At 42.7% G+C, this 23,635-nt stretch overlaps 1 protein-coding gene across 1 annotated transcript in view; it reads right to left on the reverse strand.

Annotated features, from left to right (window-relative positions):
• LOC139916098 (neural-cadherin) overlaps positions 1-23,635 on the reverse strand; it is a 293,386-nt gene that overhangs the window by 214,110 nt on the left and 55,641 nt on the right. Inside the window, exons 2-5 of the mRNA XM_078288504.1 lie at positions 16,787-16,984; positions 10,831-11,056; positions 8,119-8,323; positions 1,071-1,182 (exon numbers count right to left, since the gene is read on the reverse strand). Coding sequence (XP_078144630.1) covers positions 1,071-1,182; positions 8,119-8,323; positions 10,831-11,056; positions 16,787-16,984 — 741 coding nt within the window. The remainder of the gene's footprint in view (positions 1-1,070; positions 1,183-8,118; positions 8,324-10,830; positions 11,057-16,786; positions 16,985-23,635) is intronic.

The following is a 23,635-nucleotide window of genomic DNA, read 5'->3' on the forward strand; positions in this document are numbered from 1 at the left end:
TTTGTTGGCCTTCTCTCAGACCCCCCCAGAATCGATCGGGCTTCTCAGTGCTAAGTTACACTGTGACCGATCAAATTGGAGTAAGTTGCACCCATGACAAAACACAGCACCATTACCATTTTCCAACATTAGATGAAGTGATCCCCATGGGGAAATCGGGTCGCTGCAGCAAAGAAGAGGATGTAACAGTGGCATTGACTGTAATTCGAGCGATTTCATGGCTGCTATGTAGTGACAACCTTCTCAGTTTCCTGACCAGTCAAAACAGTGTTGAACAAGAGTGTGCTCAGCTGCTCTCACTTTGCTCTGAATTATTATTGAATTGTAGAACTGCCTATACTTTATGTAGGGTGATAATAGTGTTGAGAATTAATCCTATGGTTAGAAAAGTCACTCTTATGCATTCTCTAATTGGGATAATTCCTAATGATTTAAATTACAGTGAGATTAAACTGTTCCTCGTTTTGCTGGGAGCCCTCTGGAAGGACCCCCAGGGGTCTCCGAAATCCACTTTGAGAACCACTTGTTATGCAAGTGCAAGTGTCCTTCTCTCAGCCAGTAGCGAGTGTCTCCATCCAACTTTCAACTCAAATTTCATGTCACAAAAAAATGCATAGCGAATAAATCTGCTTCCTGGAAGTAGAACTATGTCAAAATCTGCATCCACCAGAAAGATGAGAAGTCTTTGAAGCTGATTGATGAGAGATGTAATTGTCACCTCACTTGGCCATATTTGCTGCTGTCTGAAGACGAAAACAAAGATATTCACTTGGTGATATTCAACTACTAACCAGATTGAACCATTCATCAGGCCGATCATGCCACAGCTCCATTATCATTTATTCCACAGATGCATTTGCCATTTATCGCAGAATTTTTTCATCTGCAAAAAAAGAACAACTTTTTCACAATATTGAGGACATTCTATCGCATGCCACTTCCATTCAGCTTTTCTAATTCGACAGTGCGTCATTTGCATCAAAATAGGATGGAGACCGAGTTGGTGAAAGAGTGAAAGAGACAAAGACACAATGAGACACCCCAGGGGTTTTTTGGTCCGGACACCTCACCTTGCAGCAGGGAGGTCGCCGTGGTCACAGTTTCCGGCACGCCGTCCTTGCTATAAATGGACTGGAGGAACTCTGGGATGCAATCGTTCTCGTCAACAATAACCACTCGTACCTGAAAGAGAGAGAGAGAGAGAGTGAAAAGGGAGAGAGGAGGAGATTGAAAGATCGGGAGGGACAGAAAGAGACAAAGACAGAAATAGAGAGACAGAAGGGCAGAGAAATAGAGAGACAGAAGGGCAGAGATGTGATTCAGAGTGAAATATATGGGAAGAGAAAAAAAAGGGGGGGGAGCAAAATGACAGCATGTTAAAGAAAGAAAGGAGAAAGAGCAAATGTGAGATACAACATTTCCAAAACGCTGCATCACAACACTCTCACACGGTCTCTCATGATTCCTTGGTGGCACTCTTTCCCTGGAGTTTATTTTTAGCTGTTTGATTGTTCTCATGTGACCAATTCATTAATACAAGCAGATAATTAGCTGTCGCACAGTAACGATGACAACGCCGGTATATTCATGCCTTTAACAATCGAATTAATAACGGCCTCATAGAGAGGGGAGAAAACTGCATAATAGGTGCAAAGGACACAGCTTTCCTTTAATGAAAACTGTGTGCGTTAGAGGTGTTTCTGTGCGTGTGTGTGTGTATGTGCGTTCTTAGGGGAATTTGGTGGTGCGTCACCCTTCATCACACATGTATTTCACTTTGGTATGGCACTTACACTCTGTAAAAAATAGCCATCTCACGTAATACATCATTAAATCCAGTTCTGAGTCTTCAAATCTGACATTTCTTAAAACAAGTGAAAACATCTTGCAATAGGGTGAGATGATGATTTCACTCGCTTCCAATGCAAATCAACTCGTTTCGAGACTTTTCGGATCCGAGTGACCTGCCTTTTTCTGCCTACTGACACTCACTTAATTCCTAAAACAAGTGAATCTGCATTGGAAACAAGTGGAATTTTTCACTCGTTTTCAGAAAAGGTTACATTTTTAGGGCTGAATATGATTCTAAATGACTTCTTTAAGCTGGACTTTTTGTGTACTTTTCAGTACTTGTGTTCTCATACTTATTCCAATCCACCACTAAAATTGCTCAAGCAATCAGAAGCGGAAACGTCGGAGACTGATGGATAATAAAGTGGGTAAGTGCTATGGAAAATGCAAATCTGACATTTCTTAAAACAAGTGAAAACATCTTGCAATAGGGTGAGATGATGATTTCACTCGCTTCCAATGCAAATCAACTTGTTTCGAGACTTTTCGGATCCGAGTGACCTGCCTTTTTCTGCCTACTGACACTCACTTAATTCCTAAAACAAGTGAATCTGCATTGGAAACAAGTGGAATTTTTCACTCGTTTTCAGAAAAAGTTACATTTTTAAGAGTGAATATGATTCTAAATGACTTCTTTAAAATTGACTTTTTGTGTACTTTTCGGTACTTGTGTTCTCATACTTATTCCAATCCAAGTGCTATGAAAAATGCAAATCTGGCATTATTACTTCAGGCATCGTCGTTGGCTTTCTTTGGGTCCGCTGCTCCTTTTCATGTGAGAATAACCCAAATTAACCCTATCCCAAAGCAAGCCTCATCCTAACCTCATCCAGATTGGCATGTGCCCTAACCCTTATCCCTCTGGCTTATTTACCCTTCTCTTCACTGAAGGAGCTGCTGCAGAATTGGCACTGTAGTCTCTTCACTGGGTCAGCAGAGAACACAATCTCGTGCTTCTTTTCAGAAGCCCTAAGCTAACAAACTAGAGCGGATTGGTGTGCAAGCATGCCTGTGTGTATGTGTGTGTGTGTGTGTGTGCGGGAGTCACGGTAGTGCTGTTCAGTTCATTAGGGACATGAAGGCAAACACAGCATCTTATACCAGATGCTGACTGCCTGGTTGCAGTATTCAGTTAGGGAATAAATACAGACATGGGCAGGCGGACTGGCCTCTCTGACCCCCCCTCCCCCCACCTCTTCTGACATACAAAACGCACTCGCTGACATACATACACACTGCTCTCCGACACACACACGCACACGCCGAGAGTGCCGTGTAAATACCACAGAGGCAAAGAGAACCCGGTAGGTAAGATGAAATTCTGTAATATCAGTTAATCCTTCAGAAAAGATCAGCTTCCAAGCAACGGACAACAAAATGAAATCTGACCATGTCAACTCCCTGAGGTGATTTGTGTGTGCTTGCAAGTGTCTGTTTGTCTGTGTTTGGCTGTGTGTGTGTGTGTACCAGTATAACAGGAAATGGCGGGGGCTGGCAAGATGTGTGAATATATGTGTGTGTACAAGGCGAGGCTCTGAAGAAAAGGAAGATTGAATGAGAAGAGAGAGGAAGTCAGCCGTGATAAAGCAAGATGAGCTCAAACATACACACACACACACACACAGAGAGAGAGAGAGAGAGAGAGAGAGAGAGGGAGAGAGAGAGCGGTGCAGGGCAGCTGTAGGCAGATCTTAGGCTGGTTAGGTAACTAATGGTGCCGGCGAGCTATCACTCCTGGGGGGAGAAACTTGGAAACTACCTGCAAATTAAAGTCATGCTCAATGACTTCAGTCCACACAAATACACCACCTCTGTTCACTGTTTTGGTGGAGGGAAACGGATTTGTTAAAAGGAGGATGGAATGAAAAGCAAAACAAAGAAAGGCTACACAATTTGCAGCTGCAGCATTATCTCTTAACTTGCCCTTGGGAAACCGACAAAGGGATTCCTGCATACTGTAGCTTTACAAAACTTTTATTTTTATAGAAGTGTTTATTGTAAATGCTACGGCAACCTTAAGTGAAAGATATTGTGGTGGAAATTTCTTAGCCAGTTACATTTTTAGAATAGAACAACTGATGGTTGTTTACCTGCACAAGTTAGGCTAGTAATTTTTGGGAGACTTACCCATGAAGCAATGAGAACAATCATCCATGAGATCATGCTCTGGTGCTCCATGCTAACACTTTAGCATACACTATCTTGAGTGATAGTAGGCTCCATGCTAACACTTCAGCATACACTATGTTGAGTGATAGTAGGCTCCATGCTAACACTTCAGCATACACTATGTTGAGTGATAGCAGGCTCCATGCTAACACTTCAGCATACACTATCTTGAGTGATAGCAGGCTCCATGCTAACACTTTAGCATACACTATCTTGAGTGATAGTAGGCTCCATGCTAACACTTTAGCATACATTATCTTGAGTGATAGTAGGCTCCACGCTAACAGTTTAGCATGATAGTAGGCTCCATGCTAACACTTAAGCATGTACTGAGTGATAGTAGGTTCCACGCTAACACTTTAGAACTATCTTCAGTGATAGTAGGTTCCACGCTAACACTTTAGCATACACTATTGAGTGATACTAGGCTCCAGGCTAACACTTAAGCATGTATAGGCTACTGAGTGATAGGCCACTAGTATTATCTAAAAAGTGAGCATTAAAAAACAAAAAACTGCCATAGCTGGCTGGAAACGAGTTAGTAGCCTGTCTGCCAACTGGAACGTCTTTGTTCTGGAACACACTGTGAGGCTCTCTACTGGTTAAAACAGCATGGTCAAAATTCATACCGTAGAGCAAATTCATGCCAGTACCTTCTGTGTGCAACTAAAAATCACTGTGCACCGGAAGAATAGATGGTTGCTCACTGGCCACATCAGCAATACTGAGTTAATGATATTTCATCTTTAAAATGTGCCATATTCCACTAACTAGTGACTATGGATGGGCCCTGGTCCGTCTGTCTGTTTCATGCACAGATTTGGACGAAACTTCATTCCGGCATTGTCAAAATTTCTCTGATTGACCTAAGGGAGACGCTACAACATTTGTTTAATTATTATTATGTCACGCACAATGTCTCGGACACCATCGGATTTTCACAAAACTTAAGGGAATGATGCATCTCATTGCTGTGCTCCACCATTTTCAAAATTGCTCTGATTGGCCTGAGGGGGGCACCACAACTTTTAATTGTCTGTAGCCTACATTAAGCACAATATCTTGGATGCCAATCAATGGCACCTCCTCTTCTCCTTTACCTGCCGCATACAATCAAGAAACTTGAGGTAATATATTTTCTACTTATTACCCCACTACAACAACCCACTCAACATAGTGTACGCAAAGTGTTAGCATGAAGCACCACAGCCAACGATCTACCGGGGACACATGGATGATTTTGGTGTCAGCAGCTTTAAGCATACAAAGCTATACAGTGTATCTCTAGTAAAATAGTATGAGTAGAAAATAGTATGGGTGTTTGTAAGTGGCTGGATGTTGAGTGTGCATCCTGCCTTGTCACCAACCGTACACCAACCAGTCATTATGCATAAGCCCGGTAGCCATTCAGCCTTCTATTATCCTCTCAACTATTCCGACGTCAACTTATGGACGATACTGTAATTCGGTCCAGAAGGCAGTATAAAGCAGGTGTGTGGGCATCAAAGCTCATCTCCAGCATAGTGCGTCTGGAATAGGAGTTCACACTGTGAATAGTATGTACGGATGCACCAACAGCATTTTTTCCACTGCTGATACAGAGCACTAAACAGTAAGTATTGGCCAGTACAGTACAGATCAAGTCTAGTATAATTGTAAAATCTTTTTCTTGAAACTAGTGGATTGATCTGCCTTATTATGCCTTTTTCCCCAGATACTGACACTTGATTATATAAAATTCCTTACACAGGTGAAACTGCATTGGAGACAAGTGGAATTATCTCAGCCCCCGATTGGCAGAATGTTTCACTTATTTGAGAAACATTTTAAGACCGAATAGACAAAATGACTTGTTAATGACATGTATTTCTCCAATAGAGACATATATTTTCCTTCTAGGCTGACAAAATACTTTAATTTCTGACATGGTGCAATTGACTCTTGCTACCAGATTTCAGTAGAAGGGAACTCTCAGATCCTGATATCACATTTTAGCCAAGTATCAGCCCGACATCCAACAGCCCGACATCCAACACCGCTTTCCCCATTGGTGGGTTGTTATGGGTGAAAATCTCCAGCAGCGATGCCTGATTTTAGCCTTGTGTTGATCCAACACAAATACAAGTTCAGTGTTGTGCCTTGAACACACACGCAGCGTAGTTTCTATCTGTCAATGCTAAATTGCACAGACACAGAGGCGGCTGGAGGGCAGGGGTTACTGCATCGTGGAGCTGCTGGGCTTCCAGTGTTTGATGGGACTGTATGGGTGGAAGTTCAAAGTCCTGAACCCAACATCCAGAGGGCAGGCATGGGGCTGAGGAGGCTGGGCAACCCAGGGCAGGAGCGTGGGCAGATGAGGCACATACTGGCTCCTTACCAATTCCTTCCTTCCTTCTTTCCTTCCCTCTCTCACATTTTGCCAGTTATCCAGCTTTCCGATTCTTCCACTCCCCACTACTAAATCTAGCTGCCTTCCTCCTCTATCACCCCTCCCCACCACCACCACCACCACCACATGCATCCATCTTTCTCCCTCTCCCTCCTCCTCTTCTCTTTTCCGTCCCTTCCTTCTTTTCTCCATCAATTTGCAGGCCTCTCTGCGCTCTGTAGTCCATCCAGGCCCAGGGCAGAGCAGTGGAGGACAGATCGGTCCAGAAGGATGTGTCTTAGCCCGAGGCCAGGCAACAGCAGCAGCTTTCAGAGCAGCGGTGGAAACCAGACCAGATGCATCGATGCCTTCGGGGGCCGGCTGGCTGTCCTCTCTCACTCCCTGACTACACGAGGAAGTCGCAGGGAATCCCAGTGCAGCCGTCCCAAAAAGATAACTCTATCCGGGTTCGACCGATATTGGTTATTGAAGGATGATGCTGCTATTTTTTAGATTGAAACGACCAATGTTTGTGCCAATAAGCATTATCTTTAAATTTGATCGTCATGTCCAAAAAATAAAAAAATGTCCAAACTCCGCCAAGTGCGGGCATAACTCGATCAAAAATCCTCCAAAAAATAATAAAAAACATTTATGATTGCATGGAATCCAATCAACATGTTACATTAGGATCAGTTAAGATTAAGGTCTTCCCCTAGACAACCAGTGTAGTATTGATGAATTCTACAATAAATATGTAATTAAACTGCATCATATCCATCATATCAGAGGTGGATGACACTGACTGGACCATATCTTCTTCATATCTTCATATCATTTTTAATAAAAGGACAATATTGGTATCAGTCTAACCCTAAGTCTATATGAATCAAATGTGTTGCTGTGGTTTTCCATCCTCAATCCGCCTCACATCCCCACTTCCACACACACACATTAGAGACACTGGGGCCAGAACAGGGGGGAAGACTTTTCAGCCATTCTGTAGGCTATTTATTCTTAATGCAGTTGGTTAACTGACTATTAAGCTCATATTTCCTCCCTTTGTTCGGTTTTACTGATTTTGGATCCATCAGAGTGATTGTATACACAGCTGTTTAATTGTTTAAAAATGACAAACATATCGGATTGGGACCCGGTATCGGCAGATACTTGGAGACCAAAAAAGTTGATTGGGACATCCCAAGTTAGCATCATTACGTAGCATTAGTGCAAGTGCAGCTCAAGCCATGTGAAGGATCATTTAGGCTTGGAGACTTGATGAATCTTGGGTGATTACTTTAATGTCCGTTTCATGTCATAACCACCACAATTTAAAATTTGACAGCCGAGACGAGCCTACTTAGCCTTCAGAACTTCATCAGTTCTACGGGTCTGTCCAAAAAACAAGTGAACATATCTTAAAATAAAGCAGATCACTCCACTAGTATCAGGATAATGTCACTTGATTCATGTAAATTCTTGAAACAAAGTGCTTTGCATTAGAAACAAGTAAACTAACATCACCCCGCAGGCAGATGACTTGTGATGATTTGATGACCTGTCAAATAGCTTGTAAAGACCGACACGTTTTGCAGTATTGTGATAGGCTGGATGGGACAACCACATCCAATCGCTGCATTGACTGATGCTGAAAGTGAACATGAACATTGGACGCAGTATTCACACACACACACACACACACACACGCACACACACACACACACACCAACCTCTGCTGCACTGCTCATGCTGTCCAGGCCCTCGCTGGCACGGACCAATAGCAGGTAGCGATGCTGGTCGCTCTCGTAGTCGATGGACCGGGTCAGGCTAATTTCGCCGGTCTCGGCGGCGATGGAGAAAAGACTGCTGGGATTGATCAGGAGGCTGTAGCTGATTGGTTCCTTCTGGAAGGAAACAGCGGGTGTGACCAGGAAGCTGGAGGGACAAGGACAGAAGGACCAGTGACTGGGTGAGCAGTAGAGAGCAGACTAGATCAGAGTAGAGTAGATTTCTGTACATCAGAGTAGACCAGAGTACATTTCTACATAGCAGAGTACAGTAGATGTCTGTACAGCAGAGTAGAATAGAGTACAATACAGTAGATTAGAGTAGAGTACATCAGAGTAGACAAGAGTAGAGATCAGAGTAAAGTGGAGTAAGGTAGATGAGAGTGGATCAGAGTAGAGTGTAGTAGAGAAGAGTAGATCAGATTAAAGTACAGTATAGTACAGTAGATCAGAGTATAGTACAGTTTAGTAGACCAGAACAGACTAGATCAGAACAGAGTACAGAACAGTAGATCAGAGTAGAGTATACAAGAGTAGATTACAGTAGAGCACAGTACAGTGCAGTACAGTAGATCAGAGTAGAGTAGAGAATAATGCAGTAGAATAGATCAGATTGGAGTCAAGTAGAGTAGATCAGAATAGAGTAGACTAGATCAGAGTAGAGTAGAGAATAGTACAGTAGAGCAGATTGGAGTAAAGTATAATAGAATTAAGTAGTAGTATAGAATACATCTCTGTATAGCAGGACAGTGTAGAGTATATTTCTTTACAGTAGAGTAGAGCAGAGTAGAATAGATTTCAGTTCAGCAGAGCAGACTAATTTAGTCTCATAACATGGACCAGACCGTCTACTAATTGATGTAACAGGATACTATATTACATACTGCATATTTCATGCCAATGACTCATTCACACAGCAGCACCACGGTTGCACATCCTTAAACACAGAGGAAGAAAATGAGATAAATCAAACAATATAATCATATGGGTTAGGATGAGGAAGTGGATGCTTGTTATTTATTAGCCAGGCTTTCTATCGCTTGCATGACTCCATGAAGAAATAAGTGCAAACAACTGACCAGAACATCCACTTTACTGGTTTGCCAAATCTGTCAGTCAAAGTACAGAAGCTGGAGGGGGATAATGAGACCAATCCAAGGACACTGGTCATTATAGTATTAGCACTAACAGCCAGACCTAAGGGTGTGTGTGTGTGTGTGTGTGTGTGTGTGTGTGTGTGGTGTGTACACATGTGTAATGTGTGAAAGCATGCATGCATGTGTGTCAGTGTGCCATGCATATTTTAACAGATATCACACTGATACACAACATGATCTAATATGAATGGGGAGGAGACCATGCATTAAATCTATTACACTCTGCTGAATTCCTGAATAAAGCTTTACAGTGTGTGTGTGTGTGTGTGTGTGTGTGAGAGAGAGAAAGAGTGAGTGTGTGTGTGTGTGTGTGTGTGTGTGTGTGAGAGAATCAATAGTTGGAGGTAGTACTTTAACTATGTTGCTGCATACAATAATGGCTCAAGGTTGAATGCATAATGCTCATAGCACGGAAATCCATTTAGCGGAATCATGTGAAACACGAGGATGGGTTAGCGCAGCCGGCGAGCAAAAGGAAAGTTATTATGTGTGCGCATATCGAATGCCCGGGCCTGTGATGAATTAATCTTCTAGAACCCATAAGTAATGTAAAACTAATGTTCGTCTGAATGGATATTAGTCATGTCTGTTGGAGAAAGAGAATGTCTGAGCAGAGTGTGTGTGTGTGTGTGTGTGTGTGTGGGTGAGTCAGTGAGTGAGTGTTTATACAAATGCATGTGCATACACCATATGGAGGGTTTTTGTTGTATACATACACATGCAGTGGTGCACACACTCACTCCCTATATACTGTATGTTTAGAGGTGTACATACTCTACATACTGTATAGTCTAGTATAGTGTACTATTGGTTGGCAATGCGTTACTCAGTCATGTGTTACACTGCAAAAAATGGCAAGCTGTCCAGTGATTTTATCTTGTTTCCAGACCTATCAAGCTTATTTCATGATATTTTTAGTCAAATTATCTCACTGCACTGGCAGATAATCTTGCTGGTTTCAATCAATTTCACTTGATACATAACAATATGACTTCTTTAAACAAATCATCATAAAACAATGAGGAAAATCTTGAAACAAGAAACTTTCTCCAAGACAATTTCACTTTTACCAAGTAAATGTCCTGAAACAAGTTACATTCTCCTGAAAAAAGGTGAAATTTGCTGAAACCGGTAAAATTAACTGCCAGTGCAGTAAGACGATTTCACTAAAAAATTATTTGATAAGTCTGGATACAAGATAAAATAACTTAACAAGTCTGTCAAGTTTTTGCAGTGTAAAATGTTATACAATATTATTAATTTTCCCTTTAATGACTTATGAAATAGGAATTAATTACTTTTAATAATATTTAATAATATAAAGATAAGTTGGTGCTTTTGTTATCACCCCCTCTAAGATTGATGATGAATTATCCAAAAAATATCCCACCCCCTATCCACTGATTCATTGATTCATATACATACTTCTGATATAGAATTCCACAAATGAGACTCTCTCTCCCACAGTGTGTGTGTGTGAGTGTGTGTGTAGACTCACGGTTGGCCCTCGGGGGTGTTTTCCGGTATGGCGATGGTGAAAGACGCGTTGGTGAACTGCGGCGGCCGCGCTCCCGCCACCACGGAGACGACGGCGGGGGCGCTGCGGCTGCCCAGCCTGTCGGCGGCCACCACCGTCAGCAGGTACTCCCTGTCGCGCTGCAGGGGAAGCCCCGTAGTCCGGACCTGGCCGCTCTTCCTGTCCACCTCGAAACGACCGTCGCCGCCTGCGGAGAGATGCCACACGTTCAAAAGATGCTGGGTGAGATATAGAGTTGGTGTGGTGTGATGGTTTGCTGATATTTCGGGCCAGCAGAGGTGTGACCAAGTCAACTTTGCTCGAGTCCCAAGTCTCAAGTGTTGAGGCACAAGTCTCAAGTCAAGTCCCAAGTCTAAATGTAGAAACACAAAGTCCAGTCCAAGTCAAGTCCATGTCATTCATGTCAAGTCTCAAGTCTAAATGTAGAACAGCAAATCAAGTCAGAACAAATCAAGAGTCCAGTATCAATTTAATATCTTAAAGAAAACTAAATATCTAGGACTTTCAATGCAATATGGTTTTAATAGGATAAAAACTTGGTAAGAGCATCATGAGTTTGATTTCTAGAATCAGTTTCAACTTCAATAAATTCAATCATTCCATACAAATTCAGAAAACAGAATTTAAATTCAGTTGTCTGCTGGAACAAATCTCATCACTTTCAATCTGACTTCAATCAAGTCAGTGACTTCAATCAAGTCATTTACACAAACACAAGATCTCAAGTCAAGACTTTAGAAACCATTTCTAACCCTAACCCTAACCCTTTCAAGACATCAAAGTACAAGTCAAAGTCAAGTCCCAAGTCAAGTCAAGTCTCAAGTCACCAGAACCCAAGTCAAGTCAAGTCTCAAGTCTTCTCTTCGTGCATCAAGTCAAGTCTCAAGCAATTAAAGCAGTTTGGGAACTATGGGAAGCCCTTAAAGGGCTATTTCACTGCTGTGAATATGATGATTTATTAAAACTAGGTCACCTATGTAGTAGAAATGTGCAATTATTTTTGAAATTGGAGCCCTATGACCAGAGAAAACTGAGAAAACGGCTGTAGATTCCCCATATCGCTCTTAAGGGGGAATCCTACAACAACCAGAATGCATTGCGCGCGTCACTGACTCTGACGGTGTGTTCACGGCCAGCGTAGCACCAAAGACAAAGTTAGCAGAGACAAAGCAGCATTATATCTCTTTACTGAGGCTTATTTTCATTTACAAAACGTTTTTCCTCATCGAGTCTGGATAAATGGCACCCGTTTTCAAAGGATCATAAAACAAACCAGCGCGCTGGAGGATCAACTTACCGAGTGCTGAACGGTGCCGCTGGATGTAGCCGCAAGTTACAGGTAAAGTTAACACAGTCGCTGTTCGCTGTTGTTCTGTATTCAGAGTTGGATATAATATTCTGTCAGCAAACAAAGTCAGGTTCACCAAAGCACCGTGAAGTTTGTTGCAGCGCGGGTTAGGGTTAGGAGTTTTCTGTCCGTCCCGCTGACGATCATCACCGGGCGTTCACAGGTGTTCAGCCTCCCCCGGCTCTCTCAGGCGCGTCTCTCTCGGCTGACGCTGTTACAGCTCCCGTGGTCGCCCTCTCCTCCACACTCTGTTTTGTCTGATTCCACAGCACTATATTCGGCCTCATAAGTTGTAATAGTGGTGCCACATCTCTGCTCCGACATTATATTGTAAATCTAGTTGTTTTTTTTGTGTTAGATTCTTCTGGATGAATCACAGAGAAATTTAGCAGCTTAGCTTAGCTTAGCTGCGGCTGAAATGTCGCTCCGGTCCGGTGGTCGCTTCCTCTTCCAGACTCTGTTGTGTCTGATTCAACAGCGCGATATTCAGCCTCGTATCATGAAACTAGTTTTCTTCCAAATATACTGATATTTTAAAGTATTTAGTAGTATGATATTTTAGTGTCTGCTTTTCCCTATTGCTAGCGTAGCATGGGACGGGAGTGTTTTGGGAGACCCACATTTTACCGTCGTTGAAGGCACCACTACAGAAAATGCGGAAACGTAGTTTGTAGTCGAAGGCCGTTCTCCAAAATACGCCAGATGACGCGTTTTGCCGGAAAATGTGCCTGGAGCTCTGGGTGCAGGCACCATGGAGGGAAGTTAAACATTGTTCATTTGCATATACTACCCATATTGTAACGATACAATGCTGGTTGAAAATCGGCGAAGTTGCCCTTTAACCTGATTTATTACAACATGTTGATTGGATTGCACATGAATATGCATGGTTATATTATTTATTTTAAATCACTGGATTTGTTACACAGGAAATGGAAGACCCAGGGGAAAAAGATACACAAAAAAAAAAATACACTGATAACACAGTAACCCAGCAAAAGAATAAAAAGGAACCCACCACTGGTTCAAAATAACTTTATGTGTACAATAGATAACCCAACATGTCGGAAAGGTAAGCAACCACCAATAACAAAAATAATAAAAATCTATATATTTTAAGCAAAGCATAATTTTTTCATTTTGTTCCTTAAAAGACCCTATATTCATATAACTTTATAACTTAAATCAGTTTGATACTAGATACTGCACCATAATGAATAACATGAATTTATGTTATTTTTGTCAAGAGTTATGGATATGGTTGATTAACACTGATGCTGGCAGTTAATAATTTAAGCGTTGAGATGGCTGTAAATGTTACTGAATCACAGAAATTAGCAGCATCATGATGAGCTAGACTGAACTAACAAGCTCGTACAGATGCTGCGAATGATTTTGATGTCAAATCTTCTGTGTCAGTCTGCCTCCTTTCCTTCCAGACTTCTATTTCTGGTCCCATGTGGAGGAGGCTTTCGGCACAAACAGACAGAATGGTGGGATACATAGCAACCGCTGACTACTCCTAAGTTACTGCTCAGAGTCATGCGGTGCACAGGACTTTGTGTAAATACCGCTGCCTTCAAGTGCTGCCGGAAAATCGGGTAAATACAAGACGAGCGAACGGCGACAACGGCTGGAAAGTCTTGAGTTTTCTGAGATGTGGAGTTTAGGGGCGGAGAGCATGGAAGCCACAATTGTTAAAAATGATATATACAACAAGGCTTTGTCTATTAAGTTAATTAAAAGCCCTACATGCTTTATGCCAATTTCTCCTCTTTATCTCCACTGAAATAAGCCAAGAGCTACAAAAAAAGAACCACTTTTGTTCCAGGGTCCATTTTGTTATTTCCAACCATAAGCGATTGAATGCTGTATTCATCTATATATTCATTTAGGTTTTTTTTTGTTTTTTTTAATGCGCATACCTGTCTGTGTAGTATTCATTACTCATTCATATTCCCTTTTTATGCATCTTTTTATTTTATTTATCTATTTTCCTTCTTTGTGCCTTAAGTCTTGTGTTGTTCGATTGTATGTTTGTCTGAAGGAAACAATGAAAAAAAAAAAAAGAAGCGCTTGAATGTGTGATAAGTCGTATTTACAACTTCTGTAGTGGGAGGGAGGAGTTTATGAGGCAGCATATGGTGCCGTATTAGTCTGGGAGATCCATTTGTGGCGGGTCACTGCATAATAAAAGTATTTGGTGCGGGACACACTTGAATCACACCGAACGGGACGGGTTTCATCCACACACACAACTTCGGCAGCCGCAAAATAATTAAACCCAAAATGGCTGCGGTAAAAATGACTGCAGAAGCGAGAGCTGTGATTAAGAGTTTGATAGATGAAACGCCAATTTGAAACGGCTGAAAGTAAAGGATAATTCAGAGTTCAGTCGAGATAGTCACATCAATGCGTGTGTTTTCATTGCAATTCCCAGTGTGATTTTGTTCTTTGTCGTCCTCGTGGGGGAAAATCTGGGGACAATCTCTTCGCACGCGGTGTTTTTTTTTTACAGATTCAGAAATCATTACGAGGCGCACAATGAGAAAAGCAATTATTTCGCGCGGCGGAGAAATGAATTACATTACGGTGGAAAATAACTACATGTGCGTGAAATGCATATTTGCACAGTGGAGGCACAGATTTCAAGGGGCAACAGAGATGAACTTATTTCTTCACCGTGCGAAACGTTTAGAGGAAGTGTGTGATGCCTCCATTCCCTTCTGCCTCATACAAACCCACTAATGAAACAGTAAACTAGACATAAAAGTATTCACCTATCGGATATGATTCACTTGAAATCCAGTGGTTTCCCTCCATAGGTTTCAAATACTGCAGCAGGTTTGTGTAGACCTGGGTTCAGACCCCCATGTCGGCAAGCATCCTCCCTTTTTAAAGCTGCACTTGCCAAGAATTTTATATAAAAATGTAAAAACACACACCTAAATCACAGAGTGGGTTTGAAACAGAGAAGAGCGTCCCAGCCTCACTTTTTGCCCAAACTGGGAATAGACACTGGTGGGAAATTTAAACTTAAGAGTGTGTGAAAAGGTTTCTCCCCTATACCTTTTTACCTGGCCCAACATTACCACATTCAAACTTACCTGTGCAGTCTCTTACCTGCTCATTGTGCTGGCTAGAATGAAAGGGAGCGGGCGCGGCTGCATCCCTGTATTTATGGGGCGGCCTGGGCAGTACCAAGTTAATGAGGGAGGGAGGGCGGGAGGTAGCCTGGTTGAAGTCTATAATGATGTGGCAGTTAAATTGCCCACATCGAATGGTGACTATGTGTTAAGTGTTTTACTTTAGAATAGTCAACAGATATAACAGTGTTTAAAATCTTATTCTCTTACATCTTATGAATGCTTGTAATACCTCCTATTGTATAGCCTGTACCCTGTGCCTACCTGTGCTAATGGTTTAGCCTCTTTAAAGCAATAGTCCACTCAGTGTTAACATGGGGGTTATTTGGCACTTGACCGCCATGAAAACCAGAATATAAACTACTCACCAAGATCAGATGCAGCTGGACGAGTTTGTAGCATTAGGGTTTTTACTTCCCATTCATTTGAATGAGGCCACGAAAATAGACTGAAACACGTTGGTGAACAGATTCAACAACAGATCCCGCTTTTAAGACAATAAAGCATTCTGGGTCCTTCATCATTTTGCATTTCTGTTCTTGGTTTCCACTAATATTAGTATTCAATAATAAAAGTAGATCCGGTCTCCCAAACAGGAACTATCTTCCTAAATGGTATCCCTCCGCTATGTTCTCTTCTATCAATAAAAATGCTATTTGGCAAAATTATCTTCTGAAACGTTGGACCCACAGTCAGTTGGAAATCACAGCAGCAGGATCTGTTGTTGAATCTGTTCACCAACGTGTTAAATGTCAGTTTTCAGTCTATTTTCGTGGCCTCATTCAAATGAATGGGAAGTAAAAATCCTAATGCTACAAACTCGCCCAGCTGCATCTGATCTTGGTAAGTAGTTTATATGCTGGTTTTCATGGTGGTCAAGTGCCGAATAACCCCCATGTTAAAATTAAGTGGAATGCTTTAAGGCAGGGCTGAGGAGGTATATAAACTGGTTAGGGTTAGGGTTCTTTTTGCATCCTATACCTCTGCCTCATGACTCCCTCCTTCAATACACCAGCATCTTTTTGAAGTTTTGCCAGTGCCAATCAGCCACACTAGCATCCCTATAGTGGTCCAGGCTGTAACGCTACAGAGTGAAATCCAGTCTCCTAAACAGCAGTGAGCATCCTGTCCAACGTTAGATCTTTTCCTCTCTCGCCCCTTTGGTTTCCTTTGGTATAAAGCATCACAGACCAGCCGGGTTGGTAAACAAGAGCGTGCTGTGTGCAGTTTACTAACCTCACTACACAGGATTTCTGGGTTTTGAAGTCCACAAACAGCGACCTGATGCTGATTCCCTACCAGCTCCGAAAATGCCTGACCTCTGACCTCTCTGTGAAGGCGACGGCATCAGAGAAGAGAATGTCCCTTCCCTCCCAATACAGTATCACACTATCAGACACGGCAGGAAGAGGAAACGGCCTACCGTCGGACAGGAAGTACTCCACCTCGCCGTTGTTGCCCTCGTCCCCGTCCTGAGCGTGGAGCTTGTAGACCAGCGAGCCCGGCGCGGCGTCGGGGGAAACCACGGCGAGGTACGGGGCGGGAACCATGCTCCACTCCGGGACGTTGTCGTTCACATCGGTCACCGTCAACTCCACTCTCACCATGTACCAGTCTGGACCTGAGGGAGGAGAAGGGGGACAGCTTAGAAAATGAGAGGGTTGATCCTGGTACATACCATGTTTGACAGTAATTCTAAGGGTAAATATAAAAGAAATCATTTTTTTAACAGTTTCTGGTAATAAGGTAAGATGAAACTTGAAAGATCCAGGTGGGGAAATTGGGGTTTTACAGCAGCAAATAGCAAAAGGATACAGCAAAGAAAAAGAGTAGAAATAAGAATATAACAAAGCCAATATGCAGCCAAGAATTTCCACACAAATTTCCAGTTTAGGACAGATAGAGATACAAAAGAGATGTAGTAAAGATACAGATCCTAATACTTATACAGACAGAAGTAGTGGCATCTCTGCACAGCCTCATGAAAAAATGACAAAAAAAACACATAAAAGACAACACTTTTCAAACTGCCTGCGCCATTTTTTTTTTTTCTTTTAAATTCAGTGGGGAACGGCCGCAAGGTGGATGGAAATTGGCCACTTTGGGGCAGAGCGCTTTCTGGCGCTGGGTTCCACGCTGTGTGCGCAGCTGATTGGCTCCCCTGCCTCCATCGCCAAAGCCGGCGTGGGCGCTGCGGTCATACAAAATACACAGAAGCCCAAACCGGTGCTACATGCAACATGCACGGATGTACTGTCGGTTTATGTAACCTAAACTTTTTACAATGTAAACGAACCTAACCATAACCTGCTTTTTCTATGAGCACAAAATGAGGTTGAGAGGTTTTAGGGGCTCTAAAAAATATTAAAAAAAATATAAAGAATGAATGAAATACAGCGTGCGCTCATACACTAGGCAATACGGTAGAAGTCAAACAAGCATCACCCAACTGGAGGCCGGTGTGCTTAACATCCACATATCAGAAAGTAGTTGATAAGTCAATGCATGTATAAAATATTTTGGTCAGCGATTCTCTTATTTACAACACTGTATTTACAGCACTTTGGTGTTAACAGGTGGAGTTTTTAAACTCAACGCAGTTTCACTCATTCCAGTCATGCATATCCACCCCACCCCTCCACCCGAGCACCTAGAAAGCTCTAGCACATTTGTTTCCACTTAACAGGCGGAGCAGGGTATGTTGTTACACAATGTGAGAAGCTTCTTCACCTCTGCTTGTCACGACAAATCCTCTAATCCTCATCTACCTCATTAATTCTATTCAACTGTCATCTCCTGCTAATTCTGCTCTAACGTTGCCACTCGTCGCATTGTAGTTATTCCGACCTGCCTCCGACTTTCGCGTGTGTGTGTGTGTGTGTGTGTGTGTGTGTGTGTGTGTGTAAGATGGTTTCAAAAATAACGAAATGAAAAGTTTCTAAATATCAAAAAATGTGCTGTAAAGAGCAGTCTACTGACACACTAATGCAGAAAACATGAATAAACATCTAAGACACAATTTATATAAAAAAAATCTTGGGTGCCTAAGACTTTTGCACAGTACTGTATATATATAAACCTGGGTGTATTTCACTAAACAGGATTAGAAAGTTGGCCAGATAACTGTGAAAAAGATTATGCGATAACCCAATGATACTGATTTGAATCTGTAAAGCAAGGTTTAGGAATATGGAATATGATTCAGTCATGCATGTTGACGATTGCTAATAATAAACAAATATAAGATATTCCATAACACTTTTTAAAAGTTATCTCGCCAACTTGTTAATCCTGCTTTGAGAAATACCCCCCAGCCCTCTCGCTCTCTCTCTCTCCCTCTCTCTCTCTCTCTCTCACACACACACACACACACACACACACACACACATACACATCGATCTACACATACACTAAGAATCCGGAAGAGGAGGCCATCTCCAGCCATCTCAGCTTCTCAACTAGTAATTATAATCAGTGCTGTGCTATCTGCACCCAGTAAACAGCAATCACATTGACACTGGGAATATACGCCAAAGCCCGGCAACTACCTCATCAGTACACACACACACACACACACACACACACACACACACACGCGGTTTGCTGGTAACAGCAGGGGAGTAGAGGGGTAATTTGAGTGAGGATCGCCGTCGGTCGTGTGTGTTGGTACCTGTTGCTGCGTAAGCAATGGCTCCGATTCTGCTTTCGGATGCTGCTATCACAACACATCATCACTGTAATCGTTCTGTGTTTGTTTGGCGCCGGCTGAACGGCGAGGCCAGGTGATGCATTTTCTCCACCGTCACATTTTTCTCTAGCAGCGGCGCGGCTAAACGAACGCAGGGGGGGGAAACGCCGGGCATGAACTCGATGAAGACGGAGGGCGGGATGGCGGGATAGTGGAAAAAGGGGGAGAGAAGAAGAAGAAGAAGAAGAAGAAGAGAGGGGTGCAATCGAGCCATTTAGAGAAGAAGCAACAAGAAAAAAACGGTTCGAGCGGCGTGCGAACACGGTTAAGAGCGCGAAGCGGCGAGGCTGAGAAATGACCCCCGCGGTTGTTATAGAAACAGCAGACCAACAACGAGAAGTGGAGGATGGATGAATTAAAAAAAAAAAAAAAAAAAAGAAAGAAAAGAAAGGGAAAAAGAAAACCACTGCCAAGCAATTGCATAAATCAATGGAATTAGGGAGAGAGAGGAGCGGGAGCAAGGGAATGTGAGAGAGAAGAAAAAAAAAATAAGCAGACATCAAAAGAAGACAGAAGAGCGAAATTACCCAGCCACATATCTAAAAAAAAACAAAAAAAAACGGCGTTGCACTTGACTCTGCGGTTCAACCTGTGTTTGTTGATGCTCTCTCTCTCTCTCTCTCTCCCTCTCTTCTCTCTCTCCCTGTGGTCGCAACACATTCAGAATTAATTGGCAAAAGGACAATACAGCTTTGGGGAACAGGGGACGGCATTACCCAGATAATAAATCACCAGGCTAATATACAGAGCAGTATGCCAAAATGCATCTCACACACACACACACACACCATTGCCAAACACACACACACACGCACAAACACAAACACTCCTTTCTCTCTAATAACAATCATCAGTGGATTAGCGGCTAATGAAGGACCATAGGGAGATACGGCTTGGTGCTATCGGCCCGTTCCTCACACTAATGCATCTCACTGGATCTAATGATATGTTGCAATCCCTCGAAATTGCGGGACCTGCAATTACCGCCGAGCGACGCGGGGCTTTTCCTTCGCCGCTGACCTCATTTGCTCCGAAGAGTAGGTTGCAAAGTCCGAGTGACGCTATATGGGTCCTTTCCTAGCGATGCTTCTCTCATTATGCTTGCAGAGCGCTGACAAAAAGATATACAAGTGGTTTGGTGAAGTATTAGAAAAGCTATGCATGCACACTTCCCCTAGTAATAACGGAGGCTGTATTTGCTGATTTTGCTGGTTTTTGCTCATGTTTATTGATTTTTATGAGCAGAATTAAAACTGTAGTCAATGTTGGATTAAAGGTGATATGTGAAGTATTTCAACGTCGATAAATCTAATTTGGAGATTGGCGATTTGGAGATTTGGGTCATCTTAATGTGGAGATATTAGGATAATTACGGTAAACAACCAAGACATCACTGAGAAGATTCATAGCCTCTGTACTGCGTTCTACATTGTGTGCCACCAGGTCGGATTTGGCGGGAAAATCTGCTGGATTGCTTTACGGCACAAAGGGAGGTTGCTTTACTGCAGAGTCGTTTGCTGTTCTTCCAGTGCAAATGTTTTTTTCAATTTCCGATGAATTTCCAGGAGATAAGGCTGTGTCGCAAACTTTATGTGTGTGTATATGGTGTGTGTGTGTGTGTGTGTGTTTGTATGTGTTGTGCATGTCTATGTCTGTGCATGCGTATGCGTGTATGTGTGTGTGTGTATGTCTCTTGTCTGTGCGTGCATGTGTGTGTGTGTGTGTGTGTGTGTGCTGATGTGCTTTTGTGCGTATGTCTTGTCTGTGTATGCGCTTGTCTATTTTTGCATGCATATAAGTGTGTGTTTAGGTTCACACATGTGTCTGTTTGTGTGTGTGTGTGTGTGTGTGTGTGTGCGCGCTCCCCAGAAAAGAGGAAGACCCTCCACCACCAAACGCTGTGATGGAGCAGCAGCTTGTCAGACAGGAAGACACTCTGTTGAGAGCTAATGAATCAAATACAGACTTCTCCTCTCCTCTCCTCCTCCACTCCTTTCCTCTCCTCTCCCCTTCTTCAGTGACCCCAATCAACACCTTTCTACCTCTCCTCTACCTCGTTTTCTCAATCTCTCTCTCTGTCTCTTCCTCCACATTGTGCTGACAGTCGTGAAGGCGGAATGTGAGACTCCCCACTCGACTACACTCCTTTCCTCCCTCTCTCTCTCTCTCTCTCTCTCTCTCTCTCCCTCTCTCTGTCTCTCTCTCATTCAGCGCTAACGTGCCGCACACTAACTACTCCAGCCTCGCAAGAAAAGAGTGCCATTATAGCTGACTGTGTGTGTGTGTGTGTGTGTGTGTGTGTGTGTGTGTGTGGGTGGGTGGGTGTGTTTGTCAAAGTGCAAGAGAGAGCAAGAGAGATATTGGTTGAGAATGGGCGAGGGGGAAAGAGACAAAAAAGAGAGAAAGAGAGAGACAAAGACGGAGGGAGAGCGAGAGAGCAAGAGAGAGAGAGAGAGAGAGAGAGAGAATAGCAAAGACGGCCAGTTAATTAAATGTCCTCTGTGAGGATTACAAAGGGCTATGTGGCCCTCACTGGAAACTGTTCCCTCCATAATCTGTTTAAATGGGAAGCCGCCGCCGACTTAGTGACTTTTTCACATTTTTACATGGAAATGCCAATTAAGCGGAGGGACGGGACGGAGGGAGAGAGAGGGAGAGAAGCGGGCTTTAGTTCTTACACTAATTGCAAATGATACAAATGGGCGGCCAATAGTTTCATTTCTTATGCCTCCAGCACGGCTCCTCATAATTGAAAATCGTGATGCTGCCAATAATGCGTTCAGACAAACACACACACGCACGCACACACACACATACACACACACACTGACAGTGCATAGACAGAGGGGCAAACACTAAGACGTTCTACTGATGAATGGCGCTCTTTGCTAGGAAATGAACAGTTTTAAACATGTTGTCTTTCTAAATGAGATTATGGTCAGACTGATATAACGGTTTGCTGATATATATCGCGCCGATATTGGGCATTTATTAATAATCAGATTTCGGCAAGTCAGTGTGCTCCACAATTATGCATGAATATAAAAGCATGTATGTATATGTTTATATTCTTATTCTTACTGTTATTATTACGTAACCTATTATGTTTCTAGAGACTCCTACAATTATTCTTAGTATTATCATTATTATTCAGTCCAATAACTCAGGCATAGATTGATAACTTTTTTTCTAATTTGGCACATAGATAGACCTGGTGACTTATTACTTGGACACAAAGAATGGTACTGATTGGCCCATAGGGGGCGCTACAATAAGCCCTCGAAATCTAAGGCTCAGCCCTGCCACACTGTTAGTCATACAAGTGTGAAACTTGGTATGGATATGTATCTAGACATGCTGAATATGTTCACCTCCAGGACCCATAATGTTCACTATCAATTTTGGTCGTCTTGAACTGCAGGTCAGAATAACATGAAATCTCTGCCTTTACTTAGTTTGCAAAAAGCTAAGAGATCAGTCTAAAAGCGGCCAAGTTATTAACCTGTTTTTGTTGTCTTTATTTTTTTTTTTCTATTTAAAAAGTTCCACTGACTGTAAAATCCCAACAAATCCACTTGAAATTCTACAGGTTGGTCAGAAACATAATTTTAAAGATATCCAAAAAGTCACATGTTGATGATATTGGAAGAAGATACAGCCAGTTGAACTCTGTGTTGTGATGATAACAAAGACTCAAATCTCCACATTGTTTTTACTCTCCTTGGTTTCAATGGAGAGTTTCAGTGTCCCATGATGGTCTGAATGCTGTTTCAGAGGCTTTTCCACCCTGACGAGAATACAATTCTGGGGGGAAACACTGAATATTTGTATTTTTCTGACATTGAAATCGCCAAATTTAAAGATATTGAATATCAACAAATACTGATTATCAGCAGCTTCAATCCAAAAATATTTCAAAGTATTGGTACTGGAGGAGCCCTTCATGAGATTACTCCACCTGCCCATCTGTCTTACCAAATGTTGTCCCGACTTTTGTTCTCGACCTCCACTTTGTTGCTCCAGTTAAAAGGTATTAGCTTGCTCAGACCTCAAAGCACAAAAGCCAGTTAAAACTCCTGCATGCATGCGTGCAGTCGGCCCCACACACACACACACACACACATACACGCACACACACACAAAGCACTTGTAAGACAATGCGTCCGCTATTTAAGAATCTACTAATTACTGAATCCTTTAATTAACTGAGAACATTCCAGCTCATGCGTGTGTGTCTGTGTCTGTGTGTGTGTGTGTGTGTGTGTGTGTGTGTGTGTTCGCTGCACAGTTCATCTGAGGTAATCTCCGCGATCTCCGGCTTCCCTGAATCCTATTAAGGTGTGCTGGGATTTCCACGGAGATTACAACCTTCTGTCCCCCGCCTCCTGTCCCCTCTGACACCCCGCCTGACCACACAGCGCACAGCAAGAGATTCACATGAATATCAATGCGCCGCATTTAAATACGATTTCTGCAAACGTTTAAACAGCAGCAGCTGCTAGACAGACAGCGCCAAGCGCTCGG

This window comes from Centroberyx gerrardi, chromosome 1 (genome assembly GCF_048128805.1).
Source record: "Centroberyx gerrardi isolate f3 chromosome 1, fCenGer3.hap1.cur.20231027, whole genome shotgun sequence".
Classification (NCBI taxonomy): Eukaryota; Metazoa; Chordata; class Actinopteri; order Beryciformes; family Berycidae; genus Centroberyx; species Centroberyx gerrardi.